This window comes from Plasmodium brasilianum, assembly GCF_023973825.1.
Source record: "Plasmodium brasilianum strain Bolivian I chromosome Unknown PB_00_03, whole genome shotgun sequence".
NCBI lineage: Eukaryota > Apicomplexa > Aconoidasida > Haemosporida > Plasmodiidae > Plasmodium > Plasmodium brasilianum.
Window position 1 is genome coordinate 39,506 of NW_027122925.1, and position 20,848 is coordinate 60,353.

Consider the following 20,848-nt stretch of genomic DNA (forward strand, 5'->3'; position numbering starts at 1 on the left):
AGTAAATATTTATTATTTAAATGAAAAAATATTCTCATATTAATACATAGTACTATAAAAAAATAAAAAAACGAAAAATATTAATAAAAAAAACATATTTATATAGCGTTCTTATACCATATCATTGTAAAAATGACAAATCCAATTTAAAAGGATAAACATACAAAATTTACTAAAAAATATTAATTTAATTTTTTGTTCCATTATATGGATCTTTAATATTGCAATATATATTAAAATAAGAAAAAATTAAACTTATTCTAATAGTACATATTCCTAATTATAAGGAACACAATATTTACTAAAAAAAAATTTTTTTCATTATTTTTTTGCGAGAACTTAATAATATACATAGAACTATAAAGTTTATTACAACAAACAAAAAACAAATAACTTCACAAATATATTATGATATTTTTATCATATGGTTATTTATAAAATAATTCTATTAAATTAATATAATTTCATCTTATATTTACAAATATTTAAATATTTGAATTAATTAATTAAAAGAATTGCGATTAAATAAATTTCTTATTAAATCCTTTATTAATTAAATATAATATATAATGTATTAATATTTTGAAATATTGAAATTACAACATAGTATTCAAAAAATATCGATAAAGCATTGTCCTACATATCAAGAGAATACTTAATAAGTTTAATTAAGGTTTCTTACTATTGCTTTGTCTTATATATATATTATATTTTTTAAAAACTAATTAATATTGTTAAACAATTTTAATTATTATAATAATATAATAGTAGTAATCATGAATGAAAAGGGAAATAATTTGTATTACTCTTTTGTAATATAATAATTATAGTTCTTTATTCTTACTATTTAGACAAAACTATTCTTTTATATACAAAAAAATATATAAAAAGTCCAGTATATAACATATTATAAGATCTGAGAAAAAAAGAAATTTAAAATATAAAACAAAGATTTTTTTACTTTTGCATCAGGATTTTTAAAAAAATTTAATTTTTATGTTTTATTTGTACCAATATTTTTAAATGAAAAAATTTATAATTTATCAGCTTAATTATTATATTTTTATTTTTAATTAAATACGTATATTTATTAGAAATATGAATATAATAAAAAAAAAGAGAAGAAAATATTATACAAAAATTAGCATTATTATATTTTTATTATTTAAAATTGAATATATAATTATCTTGATCTTTAAAAGTATTATGTAATATAGTATTTACTACCTGTTCCCATTTTTTTAATTTCTAATACTTCCACAATTAAAATTTTTCGTTTAAAATATTTTAAAACAAATTTTAAAAAATTTATAACAATCTATATATAAATTACATCCTAAATAAAATAGAATCTTACAAAATATATACTTATACAAAGTTTTCATAATTTTTAGGAACATTCGTTTTAAGCATTTTCTGTAACTTTTATTTTCATTTATTATATGTGTATTTGTATATGTTAGTAATTTTTTTTGCAAAATTAAAGCATATTTAGTAATGTGTTTAAATTATCTATATATTTTTTTCCTTTTTCTTATTAAAAAGTATATACAAGGTGAATTATTCTTATATATATTATAAATTATATATATATATATATAGTATTATTTAATATCAATTATTTTTCGAATTCACCTGTATTCATTATAATTTTAATTCTTTTATTCTTCTAAATTTACCATTTACACATTAAAGTACCATTCATAGATGATATATGCAATGTTATACTCTGTAGAGTAAATGGTTTCCGTTTCTTCAATATTTATATTTAAGAGAAAAAAATATATATTTTTACAATTATTATTGAAATTAAATTACTCCCTGCAGAATCATTAGTGATTATTTAACATTTCATTATAAAAATGTTACAATATTTCATTTGTTCTATTAGAAATTAAAATGTAATATACTTCAGTAGTAGTGCATATTTTAATTAATATACCAAGCTAATAAAATTTCTTGGTTTTATTTATATATTTTCTATACTATTGTGATTTTCGGTTAAATCTGTCGCTTTATGGGAGTTTATTTATCCAAATGATTCAATATATCCTTTACTCTATACTACGATTTCACACTTTATATAACTTAACATTCATTTATATAATTTGTCACAAAAATTACTGTACCATTGTAATATTATCATTATAATGTATATACTGTCACTTCTGAATTGCTTATTTACTTAAACATTCATTATATTTATATATTACTTATGATCAATTTTTTTATATATTGTAGTTCTGCTTACATATATTGATTACATAATTTACATAATATGTGTACATTTTTAAATAATAATTTATATACATGTATAAGGTACATTGTATTTCTCATATATTTATGATGTTTTCTCTTGTACTAAAAATTATTTTTATTTATATACGTAGGTCTGTATACGTTAAAATATAACTTTTATAGAAAATCACACAGAAATAAACATATATACATATATATATAAAGTTCTCCATATATTTCGCTAAAAATATTTTTTATCTTTTTTTATCATTATAAGATCTAAAACAAAATTTCGTTTATAAATGTATCTATTTTAGTATTATTATAAATAAATTCGATTTTTTAATATAATCCAAAATTTTATTAATGATTAATGCTCCCAATTTTGTAACTCATCATATAAGATTGATATATATTTACAATTTTCCATTTAAAAAGGTAAATTCAAGTCTTTCCTTTAAATTTTTCAAAAGAACATTTTTTTATACTTCCACTGAGTTACATCTCTTTGCTTTAACTTTATTTTCATTTCATCATTTATTTCATTAAAATAATTTCTTTAACTTTTTATTTTTAAATTTACATTTTATATAAATTCTAACCTTGCTCATTTTCATTCTTATAACATTACCATAAATATTTAATAATAGTCTCCCACTTCAACATTTGTGATATTGATATTATCATACTCGAATTTGTTAAATTACTAAAATATTACTTTAGCGTATTTTTTATATAATTTTATTATAACATTAGAATTATTAATTAAATTGTTCGTAATTTTATTGTTGATTATAATATATTAAAAAGATATTATCTATTAGAAAAGACAAATAATAGAATATATATTTATGATGTAAATGTTGTAAAATAAATATGATTCCATTAATATAGTTCCCACTATATATGTTACATCTTAGATTTAATTAAAAATATTTTTTAGTAAAGACACAATAATTCAAAGGGTTCTTTGAATTACACTCAATTGCAAATACTTATTTATTTATACCTAGATAAATCCTTTTAATAGCTTGTATTAAATTGTATTATAGATTATATTATTCCATAAAAAATAGGCATATTCCATCCGAATATTTTTTAACGTTTCTTAAAAATTAATAAAATATTTATATAAGAACAGATAGTCTAAAATAAAGATAAAAATAGAAATATATTTTTGCAAATCTGTATTTCATTATTACTTTAAGTAATGAAACAAAAAACATAATAATTTTATATAATATATAAATAACAACAAGGTATAAATAAAGTTTATTAAATTTTTTTTTCATAAGTTCAAATAGATATGTAAGAATATCTTTAATTTTTTCATTGTTTCTAATTAAAGAAATATTATATAAAGGAAGATAGATAGGCTCAATTCCAAATAATTATTTTTGCTTAATACATTTTTAAATGTAAAAAAGTGTTATTTCTTGACATAATAGAATTATTTCATATATATATTACTTTCACAAAAGATACTGTGATAAAATACAATAATACTAAATATTAAAAAAAAAAAAAAATTAAGAATAAATATAACTAATTCTTTTATTAATATTCTTATTATAATTGTTTCACGTTCCCCAGACATAAGTGTTCTTATATTATACTATTTTTTTCTTTTAGATCTAAGTATGCTTTCATAAGGGAAAATATATGCATATATTGTTTAAATGTTTCAACAATACAGTTTAAATTGTATTCTTTTGTAATAAATAAAACATATATTAATGTTATATGGTAATTTTTATTTGAATTAGCAAAAAAACAAGTTTACAGATAAAAATGTTTCATGAAAATTACAAGCAAAAAATTTGCATGGCATAGATTATAGAAGGAACTTATTTAAGCCTTGTTAAAAAAATTAGAATAATTTTTTAAGTGTATCATAATAAAATTTATCTAACAAGCATAAACATACTTATTAATTTATAAATTACTATAAACAAAAAAGGATTCATTTGACCTTTATTTTACTTAATGATCATTATAAATATTAAATAATTAGTTATTGCAAATATAAACTCATATATTTATATATATTCTTAACATGATAGTAATACACTAATTAATATATTTATAGGCAACCGTAAAGACTAGCACATATATGAAGAAATATCTACACGTTTTTATATTACTGTGAAAAATATATATTTATTTTCACTTCCACTCATAATTTAACCTTTAATATATATATATATATATATATTTAAAATTTTATCAATATTATAAAGAAAAATAAATAATTATAACATAAATATATTAATATATTATTATATTTAATCTATTAAATTAATAATTTAATAATATAAAATGTTTAATAGTTTATTTATTTATAATATTTCAATAGCGTACATATTTAATATATTTTGGCAAAATATAATTAACACTAAATTACTCATAATAATTAAGTAATATATAATTTCGCGTATTCATGTAATTGTAAATATATATAATTTATGAGTTTCTAAACTATTATAAATAAACCATTTTTAATTAGGATCGTTTTTTTTTTTTTTTTATTTAAAACAATAAATTTATATCATGAAAAAAAAATTAAAATTCAATTTTTACAACAATGCGTCTGATAACTTATTTCATATAAAAAATATGTTATATAATAAATATTAAGTTTATCTTTTAGCAAAATATATATATATATATATATCAATACAGAAAAATATATTCTGTTTCTTACATTATAAAAAGAAAAAGACTCATTTGTTATTAAATTAAAACCAAATAATACAATATTTTAATAACCAAAAAAAAAATATATTCTAGACTAGAACAACATACATATAATAAAAATTAGCATTTTTTATTTAAAATATAAATTATAACACTTCATAAAAATTATATGAATAGTGTTGTTGTATAATCATTTAATATACAAGCGTATAGTTTTCACATAGCACTATTTATATGCAAAAAAATGCATATTAATACATAATATATACTTAGTAAAAAGTTATTCATTATAATACAAATAAAAAATTATTAAAATACTCACAATATAAAGAAAACTTAATATATATATATTTTTTTTTGCTGAAGTGTGTCTGAAAGATCATGTGGTGTAGAAACATTTATAAAAAAATAGGAATATATATATAAGATTAATATGTATATAATTAAAGATATTACAGTTATTTCTTCATATTAAAGACCTCCTCTCAAATTGAAATATATTCCTTATAACAAATTTTATGTTTTCCTAAATTTAATTTTTTCATATTTTTTAACTTTTTTATGGTAATAAATAATTCTTGATATAATAGTAATACCCAGTGTAAAGAAGAGTACACAATATATTAGAAAATCAAAAAATGGTGTTATATGTAAATATACACTTTCTCCATTATCCTTAGATACTGTATAACTGAAAAAAGAACCTACATTATCCTTCAAATAATTGTGAAAATCACAAAGTTGTGACGAACTTAATAACAAACGTAATAATTTATACAACCCTCTTGTAAGACCACAATTACAAGAAAAATCTAACATAAGCGATAAGGACAACAAAAAAAAGAATATTAAAGGTAAAGCAAGTCGAAACCCCAATTTTCTACGCATTATTTTTTTGTAAACCTTATGACTAATATTCCTGTTATTTTTAAGAAAATCTATATAATCAAGTTCTTTAAATACTTTTTTTTCTACAAGGGAATATTTTTTTGTTACAAATATCCAAGATTTATTTTACACATGGCGTTTATGACTTTTCTCATTATTTAATGTGCTTTTATTTGATTCACTCACTTTTCCATTTACCTCTTTTTCATAATTACATATATCTTCTTTATTGTTCAATCCAATATATGGTAACTCTACTTTAGTACCTACAACACTTGACTCCTTATTATTCTTATATTTTGTTAGTACTGGATGAATTCTCGTATTTAATTCTCCACCAAATATATAACTCCCCTCCAAATATTTATTAAGCTTACTCTGAAAAAACAAAGTAAATATTTGTTATTAAAAGAATAAATAAATTAATTCATTCTAAAATTTAATTTTAGTAAAAATAAAAAACGAAAAATATTAATGATTCAAATATCTTTATGTTATGTTTAAATATTACATCATTGTAAATATGACATGTCCCCAATGGTAGGACAAAGGCAAAAATTTTAATAAAAAAGATTAAGTTAATTTTATGTTTCATCATATATATTTTCATTATTGTAAGTTATTTAATAAGCATAAAATTAATAATAACACAATATAATCTTAATGATAAAAATAAACAAAATTTATGTAATTTTCTTTTTTTGTTTATTTTGTAATTTCATAATAAAATGTAACTACAATAATTTTTACAATAGAGACAAAGAAAAAAAATTTAAATATATACTTAAAATATTTATTTTAATTTTATTTTTTAAAAAACTGCTGCTTATTGAAATAAAAAATATGAACTATTTTATAAATATTCAAACAATATAATTTATTGTAGTAGAATGTTAAATAATTCTTGTACTAGTTCTTATAAAAAAAAAAATAATAAAATATATATATTATTTCTTAACATTTTGAAATATACATATTGTAAAGAATATAGAGAATATAGATAATTTTTTTTTCTAAATAATAGAAGAATAATAACGAAATTTAAAGATATATTTTTAATAATAATTATAATTTCATAAAAATTACAGGGAAAACAATATACGATTAATGAAATATCGATTAATTTAACGATAGTATAATAATCACATTATATGGGGAAAAAAATATATAGTATAATTTAATGAGCTATATTACCTATATTATTTCATTAGTTACTACAAAAACATAATCGATTTTTTATGTTTTATAACATATTTAAAAAATCATATTAACAATCTATTACCTAATCTATTTATAAATATTTCTTTAAAAGTGTAAAAAGAATGATTTTTTTATTTTTCTATAATTGTTTTTGAAAATAATAATTATTATTTAAGATTTGTTTAAGCCGTAATATCTAAATGAAATGTTTTAAAATTTCTTCACATATACTGTTTTTTTAATTATGTATATGTATATATAAAAATATATTAGAAAAGTAGATATACGGTATAAAACTTAAAAAAGTTTACATTATGTGTAAATCTACAAGCATAGTAATAATTTAGGTTCAAATATATATATATATATATTGTTTTTCCAAGAAAAAAAAAAATATTTTTTGTTTATTTATTTTAACATGAAAATTTTATTAATTTTAAAAAAATAAATTAATTCACAATTGCATATGTACAATAATAGAATCCAAAATATATGAATAATTTTATTTGCGCTAACAGAATAGTAATACACAAATTAATAATATATTACAAAAAGTTTCCACTAAAAATTAAAAAACACAATAAAACACTGAATTTTTCATAGATAAAACTTGAGTACTATACTTTGAACACTAAGTCTATAACCTAAACTTGTATGTATGAATTATATATAAAAAAAACACTAACTCTTTTTTCTATTATTTTATTTAAACTATTATCATTATTAATTTGAGGAAGTTACCACTTGTTAAAATTATCTACATATTTTTTATAAGTACTTAAAACTATGTTATGTCAGTACCTAATATATTTATAGATATAAAAAATTTAATATGTAATTAAATAAATACATAAAAATTATTACATTATTTTAAAATATATATATTTATTTTAATAAATCTTAAAAGTAATTTAGTTATTTACAGATAAAATATATTCTTTTACAAATTTACTATTATAAAAAGTAAGAGCAAATATTTTTTACATATTATACCTTAATATGTTATTAAATATAATTCTTTAATATAATCCTTGAATGATATAAATAAAGAAAAAAACTATTATATTATTAATTATTCATTAATTTCAATTTATTATGTATTTAATTAATGTTTGTAAAGTTGAATGAACCCTAAAATTATGAACAGTAATGATATAATAATTAATTATAACTGTTCTTATAATTTTAATGAAGGAGAATTTCTAAATTATAAAGTAACTGTAAATAAGTTATTATTAAGATACAAACTACTTTATTATATATCTATTATTTCACATTTATACTATGCAAGAAAATATAAAATTTTTTTTAAAATGATTTTTATAATTAATATATTTTGTGCCATATTTCACGTAGAACGTATTAGATAGAATATATGTTAAGATATTTTTCCATAGAAAAAAAAAATATATATGCGTACTTATGAAAAATAAAATATTAACCTACATTCATTGAATGTAAATAAAGACGCTATTATTGTTAAATTATAAATAACTCATTTTCTTAATAAATTGAATAAATAATCATTGTACAATAGATCGAAATAAAAATGAGAAAGCAAATATGTTTATGCAAATAATGAGTGACATGCTTCAAGAACATTATGTGGATTATGACGTTATATATTAATATTAATGTATATACATAAATATTTAATAAAATATATTTTAATTCGTACATTAGTATACATAGCAAAATTATTCAACTAATCTAAAGTCGTTCTTTAAACAAAATAATTGAAAAATATTAAAGCATGAAAAATTCAAATTATCAGAAAAACTATGTACATATATTTTTACTTTTTCCTAACAAAATTGTCAGTATATATAGATATATATATAAAATAAAAATGATTACTGTTATGCTTCTTAAATGTATCCTTAAGAATATTACTTTTTGTTAAGTACTTTTTTAGAGAAAGACGCATATAACATATTATTCATTTAATCGTTTTCTAAACATTATATTTTCATATATTGTAGCTTTTTTATAGTAATAAAATATCCCTAATACAAACATAACAACTAATATAAATAATGGAATGCAATATAGAAAAATAGGAAATACTAACATTTTCGTTGAGGCACCGCATTCACTCAAATATAACCAATGAAATATTTTTCATGTTACATTATAACTACTCGAATCGGTATCAAATATTACAACTAACAACCTTAATACCTCCATCATACCCCCTTCTTAACCTCAAAGCCTAAATTATAAATCTAATACATGTATCACTAATACAAATAATAATAATAATATATGCAAACGGGTTGTAATCCATATTTTCTACTTTTTAATTTTCTGTAAAACTTATCATTAACTAACATCATTTTTTTTAAAAAATCTATATCATTATGTCCATTCATTATTTTTTTCTTATAATATGAATATGTTTTATGTTATATGGTGCATTTATGTTTCATAAGTCGCTTAATAATTTCCTCCTTAATTAATGAACTTTCATATAATTGCTTCTTTTTCTCTTTTTCCCCTTTTTTAATGATTCTAAATAATTTTACGCTATTATTTTTTATATTATATGGTAAATTTTTTTTTAAATTCCAGTATTTGAATAAATACCCTTTTTACAGATTCCTAATAGTCGAAAAATTTTTGTATCTAATTTTCTATGAAGAATATATTTCTCATCTAAACATTTTTTAAACCTCTAAAAAAACAAAAAAAAATGTGAATATTTTTTAAGTATAAAAATTTTCTCATTCTAGAAAAAATAACTAATAAAAGTATCAATAACAGGAATATCTTCGAGAAATATTATTATACCATGTAACTGTAAGAAATACAGATCCAACTTAAAAGTATAAAAAGGAAAGTTTTTATAAAAAAGATAAACTTAATCATTTGCTCTATATTGTAGGCTTTTAATATAGTGATATATTGAATAAATAAAAAATTAACATTAATTTACATAATTCCAACAATAAAAAAACATTTTTATATGTTTTTTAAATATTTTTTCATAAAAATTTAAACATATACAATACAGTATATTTCACTATATATACAAAAAAAAAAAAAAAAAATACTTAATTTTAGGTGCTATAAAATATTATAATTAATATATATAATAAATTAACTTGAAGCAAAATAATACAATTTCAATTCATAATATTTAATTTAATTACATATTAGTATAATTAAACATTTTGTTTTATAATTTTTACAATTTTTGGAAATTTTGATTAAATTTACAATATAGAATGTATAGAATATAGATATGTTCTGTTATTCTATGTATAAGTAGAATTATTGGTATTTTTTTTTTTTTTTTCCCATAAATTATTCAAATTTTATAAATATTATATTCCGGAAAATGTATTTATTAATGATAAATAAATATTAGTTATTACAACAATGAAACATAAGTATTAATAAATTAAAAAAATATATATCTATTGTAAAATTTTCCGAGTTTTACAAATTATTATGCAAACAATTTTTTATAAGAATTAATATATTTAATTAATTGAAGTAGTAAATTTATACATTCTCTATTAAATATTATATACTCTGAATGTAAATATAGAGTGAATTTTTTAATTTTTTTTTTATTGTTTTAGAAAATTATAATTTTAACACATTAACAATTTATACCTTTTTTTACTAATGAAAAATAACTATATTGATGAAATAAATTAAAAAATTTTATTTTTAGTTAATTATTTATATATAGAAGAATATATTAACCTATTAAAAAAAAAAAAAAAGCTATTGAAGTTAAATATTTTGTGGAAATATTGTATACAGTTTCATTAATTTAAAAATATACCAAAAGAAATATATATATATATATAGATAATATATAGGGTATAAAGTGTGTATAACAAATAAGAAAGCATAACAATAAATGTTACTATTAGGAATGCTTTAGTAATTTTTATATTTATAATATTAGAAGGAATATATAATGTTTTATATATTCCATTAAAATTATATTATGCCTATAATATATGTTTACTCGTACATCAATATAAATTGACATATATATTAAAATAAACAATACCTTCCTAAAATAAACATTATGATGTTTTTATTTCCTTAACTTATATATTAATTTCATTATAACATTTATAAAGACACTTATTTATTTTGTTCTAGGTTTTCACGCATTAAGAATTTCTCACATTTTTTTTATTAGTTAACGCTTCCACATATAATGCTCGTTAATCAATTTTAAATTCTTATTATATCTTATGTATATATATTGAGAAATAAATTACAAAAAGTAAATGCTCTTTAGAGTCTTTCTAAACATTTACATATAAATAATCCTTTTCAGTTTAAGCAACAATTATTGTTCTTAAGCCTTTTTTGATATACCTTTTTAAACCATAAATTTCTATCCTTATAAATCATTTAATTCATATAAATTATGAAATCACACACAAATAATTTAATATACAGAAATATATATAATTTTTTCCTTATTAAGTTTATATATAATCCCACAGTATATATGTATATATATGTTATATTATTTTTTTAGCATATCTATTTTATATTTTATAAATAATATTATTAATATTTAATATATATAAATAAAACAATATTAATATAAAATAATATCATGTTTCAATTTCCAGAATATTGTATAATATTTATAATACTTATATATTTCAATATCTACAAACTATAATACATTCTTTAAAATGTTCAAATTTTATAGAGTATAGTGTGTTATTTTTATGGTTTAAAGTATAATTAACCTAAATAGTTATATGCTTTTATTGCTCTAAAAAGATATAGTATTTGAAAATTTTAATTTTTTTATATTTTTAATGCAAATTATTTGTTTTCTAAATGTACAAAACTTCAATACTTTATTTAATATATATAGTACTATTATCTATGGCGAAAAATGTTACTTATTATATAATAACCTACATACAGATGTTCTTTACAATATTTCAATACTTTTTTTATATAATTGTAAAACATTAAAAATTATTAAGGTAGTCATAAAAATAATAAATCTAAATTCGAAGAACAGCCAACTCAAAACATATTAATGAATATACAAACATATTGAAACTCAATGACATTTAATTTAAGTAAAACCCTCATTCGAAAGTTTACTGCCATGCCATGAAGCACCTTTTAATGCTACTCCATATGATTATATATCATTTTTTCCAGTAAATATATGATCCTTCATTCTGATGCTTTTTAATTTTGTTTTATATAAAACTGTAAATTTTTCTGCTTAAAAATGTGAATAATATTCTCCTAATCTTTATTCCATTCAGGAAAAACATTACTGCTGTAATAATGTTACATTTACAAAAATATGATATTTTTTAATACTATTTTATACTATTTTAAAATTGCTGTCTTTTACAATAAAAATAGAATTTTGAATTTGAAACATCCAGATGAACTATATTACCAATTAACTAGTTTTGTTTCTGTAATAATCAGACATATTCAGGACATATTAAGTATTATTTATCGTAGAATATTGTAAAAAGTTCTAAATTATAAGTATTCAACAATAATAATTTTTCATATAGAAAATTAAGTACTGTACAGTTTAACTGAAATATATTTTTAAAAAATACGAAAAAGAATATTAGAATTATATTCGTTAATAATAATCCTACAAATATAGTAATATATTAGTGATATTCTAATAGAACTATAAAAAATTCTTATATCAGTACCACAGTGAACAAGTTAAACAATGCAAAATATAATATATTAAATTAAAAGTAAAGCATTTTATTCAACGTTATAAGTTACGTAGATAAATAGAAAATATAAAAAAGCAATAATTTTAATTTGACCTCCAATATACATATTTTTGTTTAACTTTAATACAGTAAGAATATATTTTATTATTTAGAAGCATTTCATCCATATAAAGTATTAAAATAGATATGTAAATAAAAGGATATATTAATAATTGAAGTATCAAAACATGAACAGTAGATATAATATATAAGCAGAATTATCATTAAATTAACTAAAAATATGTAATAGTAAGAACATGACTCATATATAGGTTGCATTAATATATAAATTATAATTAATATACTATTATATTTAAATTGTCAAAGGTGCAATAAATTATGAAGTTGACATTTTTTAATATAAGTATTATATGCAGACAATATGATATTAAAAGAATTATACATTGAACTATAAAACTAAACTAATATAACTGAATGATACTAATTAAAACATAATAATAATAGCACACAATTTACACTGACATAATGTAGATAAATAATATTCATTGAATTATCCGTATAATTCCATATAATAATAAGTTCCTTGTATATTATATTTCGATTTCAAATTTACATGTGTTACTAATAGAAAATAAGTAAAATTAAAATATATTTATCCCAAAATAATTTATTTTTTTATACTTTTCATTTATAATAACCTTTAAAAATAGTTTCAGTATTAGTATATAAGAATAATTATATATTACAGAATGAAGTAAAATGAACTATAAATTTTAATAGACTAGTGCTTCTTATAATAATATATACCAAGAACAATATATTTCATTTTTATAAATAGTAAATGAAATAACTTATAACATATTATTTAAAGTTAATAAGGAACGTTAAATTATTTTACTTTTACGTATATATTCAGCTTCATCCCTTGCTATTATATGTATATATATGGTAATTCCTTTAGTGTATTTGATGTGAAAATTTTACCTATTGAATTCATCTTTTTTAATGTTAATTATTATATTTTAAATAAATAAATTAATTATATTTGTATGAAGAAATATTTATTAAATATTATGAATATTTTTTAATTTTTTATTATTTTAAATTAAATGTTTTGAAAAAACTACAGTAACATAAAATATATATGATCAAATTTTAAAACAAAATAATGAGAAATACAGCAACAACAACAAAAAAAATAATTTATATATATATTGTAAAAAAATTATGAATTAGTTTTTCCAAAATACTTTCATATATTTCAGAAAATCTTATTTTCTTTTATTTTTCCACATAATCATGTACTATTACATGTTAATTATGTATTTTGTTTACCATATATGAAATATATTCAAATTTTGTATTTGAATATATAATACCTTAAAAAATGATAAATTATTTTTATTCTATTTCCTCATATATTGTTATTAATTAAAATATTTTTAAATGTAATGCGATAAAATTTAAGGTTTTAAAACAAAAAGGAAGCATAAAACAAAAAATATATATAAATCAAAAATTATATATATATGAAAATTTTATTTTTTTTATTAATTTTGTTTGACTTAACATAATTATAATAAATAAAACAATTATACAAAGTAAGTAGTTACAAAGAATTAATACCAATTAGTATATATATATTCTTTTTAATTTTCTAACCATTCTACATCCATTATGGATTTGTTTCAAATAAAGTATTAAAATTATAAATGATATATTTATATTATAACAGAACAAACTACGTTTTTCCATGTAGTTTTAATCATTTCTGAAATTCCATTTGTAAACTCAAATAATAAAAAGAATCATAAAATAATACATATGCTTTTTTATTTTGAATACTAAATAAATATTAATCAATTATATTAAAAATTTATTTACGTACAGTGGTCAATTTCAGTAAAAACCAAAAACATAAATTAAATGTTTTTGATATATATTTTATAACATATATATTAATAATTATATAAATATAATTATTATACTTCAATACCTTTTTATTATTTAACATAACATATTTTTATATATTCATGTAATTATATTATTAAAGTTTTTTTGAATAAGTTTTTAATATATTTTGCTTATTTTTAAATATATACCACCATTGTTTTGGTATAAGTATATGTAATAATTTTTAATATTTATAATAAGTGTTCAAACTTATTTTCATTAATTAATATTCATAAATTTATATCTTATTGTTCAAAAAATTGTCCATATTCAATTATTCTTATCCCAAAGTGCTAAATGTAGTAAACTGCAGAACATATGTATGGATATTATATTATACTATTTTAATATTATGAAATGGAAAAATATATATTATAAATAATTAATTTTCAGGTAATATTTATATATAACATTAAGTATTATGGGTATAGTTTTGTTGACTGTACTTTACTGAACTATAGGAACCATTTAGTACAACTTATATATTACTGATTTTCATCTCTAGCACAACAAAATAAATATAAAAAGGTAGAAACAACATAATTAAAGCACTATATTGGTTAATATAAACAATAAATAGAAAAACAACACAATTAAAAAAAAGAATACCATCAGTACTATTAATGTTTTGGTACATAAATTATTTTTTTTTTGGAAAAAATGAAAAAAAAAAAATATTTACATTAATACATATAATAATATTTATATGTTCTGTATTAAAAAACTCAATAAATAAGAGACTACATATACTATAACGATAATTGTACACCATAAATTTAATATCATTTATTAATGTTACTTATATGTAATTTTTTATTATTAGCTATTTGGATTTTAATTTATATGGGGAATATAAATTTTATGTGTGAATATATATTTAACTCTAACATAATATTAAAATATTATTAATATATATCATATATTTTGTTTAACGTAAAAGATGATAACAATCATATAAAATAAATATTAATGTATTCAACTATTTTATTGTACAATTAGGTATTCTAATATAAATGATAATTATATAATTACTCTTTATTGATGTATATTAATTTAAAATTTTCTCGTAGATAAATATAAAGATATATATTTTTATTTTGCTTTCGTATTTTTATTTACAGCTCTTTAAAGTACTAATGTATATTCACAATGGAAAAGTGTTTACCCACGGTAATATTCACTGTTTTTTAATATTTTTAAATTTATGCATAAATTATTTATTTACCATAAAAATTGTGGTAATGCAATGAACATGAAAATATTTGCTTAAATATTCTTAATAATTCTTTTTAATTTAGTATTCTAGGGTTTATGGCACTACTGTTTTTAGGTATAATGTAGAACCACGTTTTAGAGAAGTTGTAAATCATATTAAGAATAGTATTAATGACATTATTGTTAAGAAAGATAAAGAACAATTAAAGAATAAATGCCTATATTTGGCTAGATATCTAATTGTCAATAATACTCCTCCACATTATTACATATCACAAAAAGAAATATGGGAAAAGGCATTAAATGTATGGTTAAGTCCTTATTATGAAAAGCTAGATAAACTAGGAGGATGCCCTTTGATTATGGACGAAAAACATTTAGAAATTTTAGAATTAAAATATGAAGTAGATGATTTCTGTAAAAAGAGAAATACCGATCTGACAGATATAAAACGGTTTAAGCAAAGACCTCAATGTGATGAGAGTTATTCAAGTAAATGTGAAGAATATAATATATGGATTAGTGAAAAGGAGAAACATTTTAATACAAAGAAGTACCTCATTGAAACATGTTACGATAGAAACCAAACAGAAAAAGATCCAAAAAAGTTTTGCAACATAATGGATCCTGAAACATTTAAAAAACAGCCTAATTGCACGCTTTCGCATTTAGTATTATCTGGTCAAGTCCCATCTAAAGAAAAAAATAAAGCTTCTTCAGAAGTAAGTGAAAGTAGAGCTGAAAGTGTATCTACAACTAAAAATGCACAACAAGTTGGACAAGATCTATCAGAATCTGAAGCTCAACCTCAAGTTCAAACTCAACCTCCACCCCAACATGAGGGGCTTAGTACTCCCGGAAGTGGCACTGAAGACGAACCTCAAACTCTATCCCCAGGAACGTCTCTATCTGAGGCTTCATATGGAAAATCAGAAAATAGTAATGCTCAAGGTGAACAATCTCTCGAAGATGAAGAATCAGGTCCTTATGGTTTGGTTTCTTTTCCTTCTGCAAGGTTAAATGTTGCTACAGATTTTCCTGCGGTTACTGTGCAGTCTAAAATTCTAAGTATAACTTATACTAATTAATTCTCTATTTTAGAAGTAATTACATTATATATACATTTAAAATACAATTATAGGTCAACCACCAAATCGAACTATTGTACGCATACCAACTATTTTAACAAGCCTTGTAACTATTATTATACTTTCTCTGTTTATTAAAGTAAAATAAATATATGAAAAACATTCGATTACTGTAATAATTTAATATATGAATCTATTATTTCTTTTTTTTATATTCTAGTACACTTTAAAAGTAATATTTAAAAAAAAAAAAAAGATAAAAAGAAGACAAGCGAAATTTCTGAAAATACTAACATCTTTATATTCTTGCGCAAAAAACGAACTTGTAAAACATGATAAGATGGAATATCCATTATATGATGATGAAGAGATCACAAAAAAAATAAAAATACTTGAACATAACAAAAATAATAATATAAACGCATCAAAGCAAAACAAACGTAGATACAAAACTATCATAGAAGTACATATGCAAATACTCGAAGAATACAGAAATGAAGAATGGGAGTACATAAAAGGAGAATTTTTAGAAATATGCTTAGAATTGTTAACAAAAGGGGAACACAATACATACCCTTATTTGACTAATGACGAACTCATAATGGGAAATACAAAAAGTATTAATCAAAAAGAAAAACAAAAAATATTATGGAATAAATGGATAGAAAAACATCAAAATCTTGCTGACAAATTGAAAAAAGAACATTGGTTTAATAATTTAAAAATTGATTGGAAAAGAGAACTAGCTAACTTAAAAAAAAGAGAAGAATTAAAAAATGATCCTGATGAAATTCAAAATATTCCATTTTCACAAAGAGAAAAATATATATGGAGACAGTGGATATCGGAGAAGTGTATAATTATTAAGCAATATATTGAACAGGACTTATTTAACTATTTAACTGATGAACTCCAGATTATACCAGATGATTATGATAATGAAAAAATTAGAGATTCTTTGCCATTAATTAATATAGGTGAATTATCGAACAAAGAAGACTGCCAAGAATTATATAAATATATAAAAAAAAAATTATTAACAAAACTATGTATACTCGTTCTTATGTCAGTATTAGAAGAATGCAAAAAAGAGCAGGACATTGAAAAAAATGAATCACATTTGGATAATTACATAAATGAATTTAAGGAAAAAGAAAATTCAGATAGTAAAAAAGAATTTATAAAAAACTTAAGTGACTTTAACCGAAATTTTTTGGGAAATATGGAAAATACTGATTATACAACAGACGATAGCTTTAGGAAAAAGTTAGAAAATTGGATAATAGAAGATAATACAAATGCAAATTCTATGGGAAAGGAGAATACTGCAGACAAATACTACTGAATTATAAAAAAATACATTTTTAAAATTTATAATATACATTCTGAATATATAAGGATAATATTTTTGCGTAAGCATGTAATTTATATGATACTTATTTCATAAATTTTATTATTCACTAAGGGAACAATGAAAAAAATAATTTAAAAAAATACTTAATAAAAGAAAGAAAAGCGAACATGAAATATGAAGATTGAAATAAAGATGCATAAAATATATTTCAATTATATATACTATTTTTTATTTAAGATTATCAATATGAATATTATATTAGTATTTGATTAAATACAAGTAACAAGGTATATATATATATATATGTAAAAATTAAAATTATATTAATGTATTCCAAAAATATTAAACTTGTAGGAAAAAAAAAAAGCAAAAACATTAATTTTGAAATACTTTTTTTTAATTTATACATCATAATTACTTATATTTTTATAATTCTATGTTATTTCATTATTTCTATTTATATGGTTATTTCCATATTTAGAATGACGCTTATTTGTATCCTTCAAAAAATTCCTATCAATTAATCGTTTAAGGATTTAATTAATATAAAAAAAAATTTAATAAAAAAAAACAGATATACGTTAAAACACATGAAAGCGTAGTGAAAACATATATATAATTCATATAATTTAATATATTATAAAAAAACCATATGTTATATACATAATGAAATACTTCTAGGTCATTATGATTTAATAGATAATCTCATAATAAACGTTTTCATTTATAGTAAGTTTGTAACCCTTTATTTGTTATATATCAATATATTTTTTTTTAATAATATATATTTTCTCACTAAGAAAAAATCATATTTAAATGTACTGTCCCTTCATAAAGAATTCAATTTTTTTATACAACAAATAGTGTAAGTTAAATGAAAAAACTTTATACATATTTATAGATATTTATGATATTCAAGTATCTTTTGGGATTGTATAACTTTTATAATTATAAATTAAAAAAATAATTGAACTAATTAAAATGCCTAAAACATGATAATAATGAAATTATTCTGAATACATAGTTTTTTATATTAACTTGTAATTTATATTCGCATTTAAAAAAAATGTAAACAATTAAATAAAAAATATTCTTATATTTTTTTTTACTTTAATATCTACATTATTATTTATTAATATTTTTATAAAATAAAAGATATAAAAGTTAAATATAAAAAAATGTATAAATTAAACAGTACTATATGAATTTCAGCGCTTTTCTAAAACCAGAAGGATATTAAAGAAAATATAAATATTTTATAGTAAATTTAAAAAATATGATATATTTTTACATTTTTAAAATAATTTGTTAATTTTGACTTTTATCTTTATGTTTTTTTTTGATTTTTTGTAATTACTTAATCATATTTTTCTTTTTTCTACTTAGCTAATAAGATTAATGGTTATTATTTTTTAAATCATCTCCTATATATTAATATTTATAAAAATAACTACTACTAGATTTATCTATGAAAATATAAAATCCATTTTATATATGTAACAATTTTTAACTGCTATCATATACCAAAAAAATAGGCAGATTACAAATTATTATTTACTGTTTTATATTATGTAAATCCCATAATAATATCACTTAATTTATGAATTTTACAATATCAATAATTCATAAATAATATTAATAAATAAAATGGAAAAAAATATATTAATCTGAATTAATTATAATTATTACCATAGGTTAATACAATGCTAAATAAAATATATATACGTCATTGTAATGTAATAACCTTATAATACATAAAACAAATATATTATTACATATTAATATCATATCATTAGGAAAATAATTATTTTTAGATAATTATGTTAGCATTGTGTTTGTTCCAACAATTTTGAATAAATTCAATAGAATTTATATTTTTTCTTTTTGTTTTACCAGAAGTAAATATATAGTTCTTTTAAAGTATATCCTTTTAATCTATATAAGATTCATTCCATTAGATATTTTTATACCTTACCATAAAATATTAGTATTACATGCATATTTTATTCGTACAAATTATACATTAGCAGAATAATAAATATTTATTTTTTCTTTTATATTTTATTTTTTATATATGATATGGTACTTAATAAATTTTTTAATATAACTTCAGTCTATTAAATCTATTGTGATTATACTTAAAATATATTGAATATTAAAAATAATCATAGAATATTGCCATACATAAACCTACAAATGTAGTTATGAATTAATATTAATCTCACAACAGCACAACAGTAATGTTTTGGAATTTATTAGGCATTTTGACAACAGGACTATTTTATTAAACGAAACGCATATATGAGTATTGAAAAATGATATAATATTGTTATAAATATAAAAATAAAATAACAGTGGATATCTTACGTAAAATAAATTTAAAAAATATTTATTTTAACCATTATAACAATAACGTTTCTATATTAATGACTACTTTGTTCATAAAGTAAAGGAGAAATAGTTCTACGTATGTACTAATAATAAAAACAATTTTTGTT

At 18.6% G+C, this 20,848-nt stretch overlaps 2 protein-coding genes across 2 annotated transcripts; one reads left to right on the top strand and one right to left on the bottom strand.

Annotated features, from left to right (window-relative positions):
• Positions 1-5,949: 5,949 nt before the first annotated feature.
• Positions 5,950-6,418, bottom strand: MKS88_000123 (uncharacterized protein; the record flags this gene model as incomplete). Its single annotated transcript, XM_067214245.1, has 2 exons — positions 5,950-6,201; positions 6,335-6,418. 2 exons carry the CDS (start codon positions 6,416-6,418, stop codon positions 5,950-5,952), a joined length of 336 nt encoding a protein of 111 aa, XP_067075856.1.
• A 9,424-nt stretch (positions 6,419-15,842) lies between these two features.
• On the top strand, positions 15,843-18,341 carry MKS88_000124 (STP1 protein; the record flags this gene model as incomplete). Its single annotated transcript, XM_067214256.1, has 3 exons — positions 15,843-15,863; positions 15,992-16,976; positions 17,230-18,341. 3 exons carry the CDS (start codon positions 15,843-15,845, stop codon positions 18,339-18,341), a joined length of 2,118 nt encoding a protein of 705 aa, XP_067075857.1.
• Between the last annotated feature and the right edge of the window lie 2,507 nt (positions 18,342-20,848).